At 39.3% G+C, this 3,109-nt stretch overlaps 1 protein-coding gene across 1 annotated transcript in view; it reads right to left on the bottom strand. All coding sequences in view use genetic code 11, as the record gives it.

Annotated features, from left to right (window-relative positions):
- Positions 1-537: 537 nt before the first annotated feature.
- The window catches only part of EGR_04813 (putative calcium-binding protein CML16), a gene marked incomplete at both ends in the record, with an annotated part of 17,860 nt that continues 15,288 nt past the window's right edge, over positions 538-3,109 (bottom strand). The window contains 3 exons of the mRNA XM_024494062.1: positions 538-709; positions 798-967; positions 2,567-2,751. Coding sequence (XP_024351451.1) covers positions 538-709; positions 798-967; positions 2,567-2,751 — 527 coding nt within the window. The remainder of the gene's footprint in view (positions 710-797; positions 968-2,566; positions 2,752-3,109) is intronic.

Below are 3,109 nucleotides of genomic sequence, written 5' to 3'. Positions count from 1 at the left end.
ATTCCTAACATCTATTGGATATTCCCGCTTTTCTATTTTTTTGCTGTTTCATTCTACATATTTTACCCTTTTAGTTATCTAAATCTAAATTTCGTATTTTTCAAGTTAATATTCTTTTAAAAATATCTCCTAATACTTGCCTTTAATGCTATTAATTTTAAAACAGGTTTCGATCAGTTTTCAGTTAGACGGCTGAATGACTTTGGACTGGGAATGCTCACTTTGTGGGAATCCGTCGAAAAACCTTAACAATATAAAGAGTCTTGTCCTTTAATAATTGCACCCAAAGAGTTGCGTATCCTTAACATTTTAATGAGCCTCCCTTCCCTCCCAATGTAGCTCACCCAACAGGGGGGATGTGTACCAACATTCATTTGAATTAAATCCGTGCGATATGCACCATTGGGGTAATTCACCCCAGGATGCAAATTCCCAGAGAGCCCCGAGAAGGATGTCCATAAGGAGGCGGAGGTCAACTAATACTCTATTTGTTTCCGTCTCATTTAGGAATACCTTTACCACGTAAACACTGCCCTTCTATGAAACTGAGCCACGAATACAAGCGCATGGGTTTGATGAATCACCGGAAAGTGTCGAAATAGTCGGATAGACAACAACGATGGAGAGGTCAGTAAACAAGGGCCATCTGTCCTCCATTGACAGCGTGACAAGCTCGTGAGCCGGATTGCCAGCTCTTGCTGAGAAGAACCTTCAAATGGTTTTGCTAAATGACCGAAACACAAAAATATACTTCCGAATTGAGACTTTGATACTTGGTGCGACTCAATATTACGTACCAGGTGGGAAGGGAGAGTATGGATGGGGGCTGTATGTCGTAAAGTAGATCTGCCTGAGCTGAGACCATGGCAGTAATTAATGGCATAAAACTATGCATTGGCGCGCCAGAATTTGCAGTGGTAATGCAGTTTAGTACAGGCCGCTCTTTACGTAAATCACACTTGATACACTAAAAAGTTTATAATTAATCTACATTTCCACTTCGCCAAGCAGCTGAGTACCTTTTTTCGTGCACCTGGCTATAATAAACACATAAAGACCCTATGACAGCGGGCGAATTATTATTTTCATTTGTAATGTTCTTCATAAAAAACGAGTTCCACCAAATGTCTTTCATGCTTCACTCTGGCTGTTTTGAAATATATTTAAAAGGTAATTTCAAAGATCCTCATCTAAGTCAACAGTACCACTATTCTCTCAACCCTTCTGTAAACTTGACAAATCTGCAACTAAAACTTGTACGAATTTCAAGCCCACTAGGAACAGCGCTTTAAGAAAACAGCTGAAAACTGGTGCTATGCCCATATAGCACGAGGGATATTCTCTGTGGAAGGCTAAAACTGTTGAAACGCACAGAATAAGGATGGAGATTAATTTTTGGTGGACATGAATTAACGCAGCGAGAACAGAAATAAGCAGAAAACATCGATCCCTGAAAAAATCCTTACATTCATGATAAGAAGGATGGTTTATGATTGCGGTCTGAAGACTCAACACCTCCCTATGTAGCGAAAAGGCAAGATTGAATAAAGGTATGAGCTGGACAGAATTTAAATTAAAACACGATGGAGAAGGAGAATGAAACCATTATGAAGCGTCAATGAGCCAGTTAGCGGTGTGTAATTTATGATATGGTTTTGAATTTACGCAAAATGCGATTGGAATTGAGAAGTGATCACAGTAGGGTATCACCCAGTCTTCAGCCTTCTTGCGTGAATGCCTTCGGCAGAAGGAGTATGCTATATTTAAGGATCCTACTGCAATCCCCAATATTTACCACTAAACGAAATAAGGACGCTTCTCATGCAATGTAACTAACGACATCATCGTTTTTCCCGTTTCAATTTGCCCAAAAACCTACGATGGGGAAGGGGAAGAGAAATCACGACACCTAAACTACAACGTGGACTCAGTGCCACCTTTACAACTAGATTTTCAGTCCTTCTATACGTCCACAATAAATCAGTATGACCCAAATCCATGGTTCCTATTTTCCTTCATACCGTAAATGTACATTTATAAGGCAACTATGAGTAGAATTAAACCATTTTCTAATAAAAGGTTTGCCGTAGACAGCACGGAACACCAAAAAGGGAACTGAAGTAAAAAAAAGTATAAATACTGAATACGCAGTAGGTTTGTCAATACTTTAAGAATTAACGCGCTGGCATGCAATTCCTATCTTCCAAACGGACCAATCACATGAGAGAGCATTTGCAGTGGAGGCGGCTACCGTTCGAGGCACGTGTTTGATATGGCAGCAGCAGGCTGTAATGTGGTTACTCATCTATCCACAATAACGATCTGAATGAGTTCAAACATCTGGCATCCCACTCGATTCTAATGTCTATGAACTAAAAATCGTGAATTTTTGAAAGTTTTTAAGGGTTTAGGAATAATTTTTTGTGAAAATTAGTTACAGGGTTAAAGTAGAACCATGTGACCTGATTATCTACTCGTTGAACTCTAATGGTTTATGAGCAATTTGTTTTATCTATCTAGGTCAATTAAATTAAGGCAAGTTTTGATTGAATGGTCAAGCACGCACAAAAAAGGTGACAATGCATCTTAAGTTGGTACTAAACTCACCATCTATGTCTGCATCGGCAATCATCCTCTTCACGTCCGAAGCAGATGCCTTGATCCCGAGGAAACTGAGCACTGAATTCAACTCAAACTCCGTGATTCGACCGTCGTGGTTGACATCAAAGAGGACAAAAGCATCGTGGAGTTCTGGATGAAAAAATGAATGGAATTCTAGAATTTGTGCGCAAGAGGGAGAGTAAGGTGTAGTCCAGTGGAAACCAAAGAGGACACAAACAGAAGTGGGAGTTAAGTAACTTTTAAAAAATAGCTTAAAAGGTATACTCCACTTTAAGAAGGAAATCCACAACTTTAAGGTCATTAAGATTAATGCGTAAAGTTAATAGAAAATGAACTCTTCCCTTTTAATAGGTACAAATTTTGGTTCCAGTGAAGAGTGATAAATCCTGATGTATACAATTCGTGTAGTACATCAACTCAGTTTCAGACTACTCACCCACTAGTTAATAAGCAAATAGGTCTACACGCGGTCTCATCTGATCGTCAT

Source organism: Echinococcus granulosus (assembly GCF_000524195.1).
Source record: "Echinococcus granulosus chromosome Unknown EG_S00032, whole genome shotgun sequence".
Classification (NCBI taxonomy): Eukaryota; Metazoa; Platyhelminthes; class Cestoda; order Cyclophyllidea; family Taeniidae; genus Echinococcus; species Echinococcus granulosus.
The sequence above is the reverse complement of the archived record's forward strand: the minus strand, read 5'-3'. Positions and strand labels throughout refer to the sequence as shown.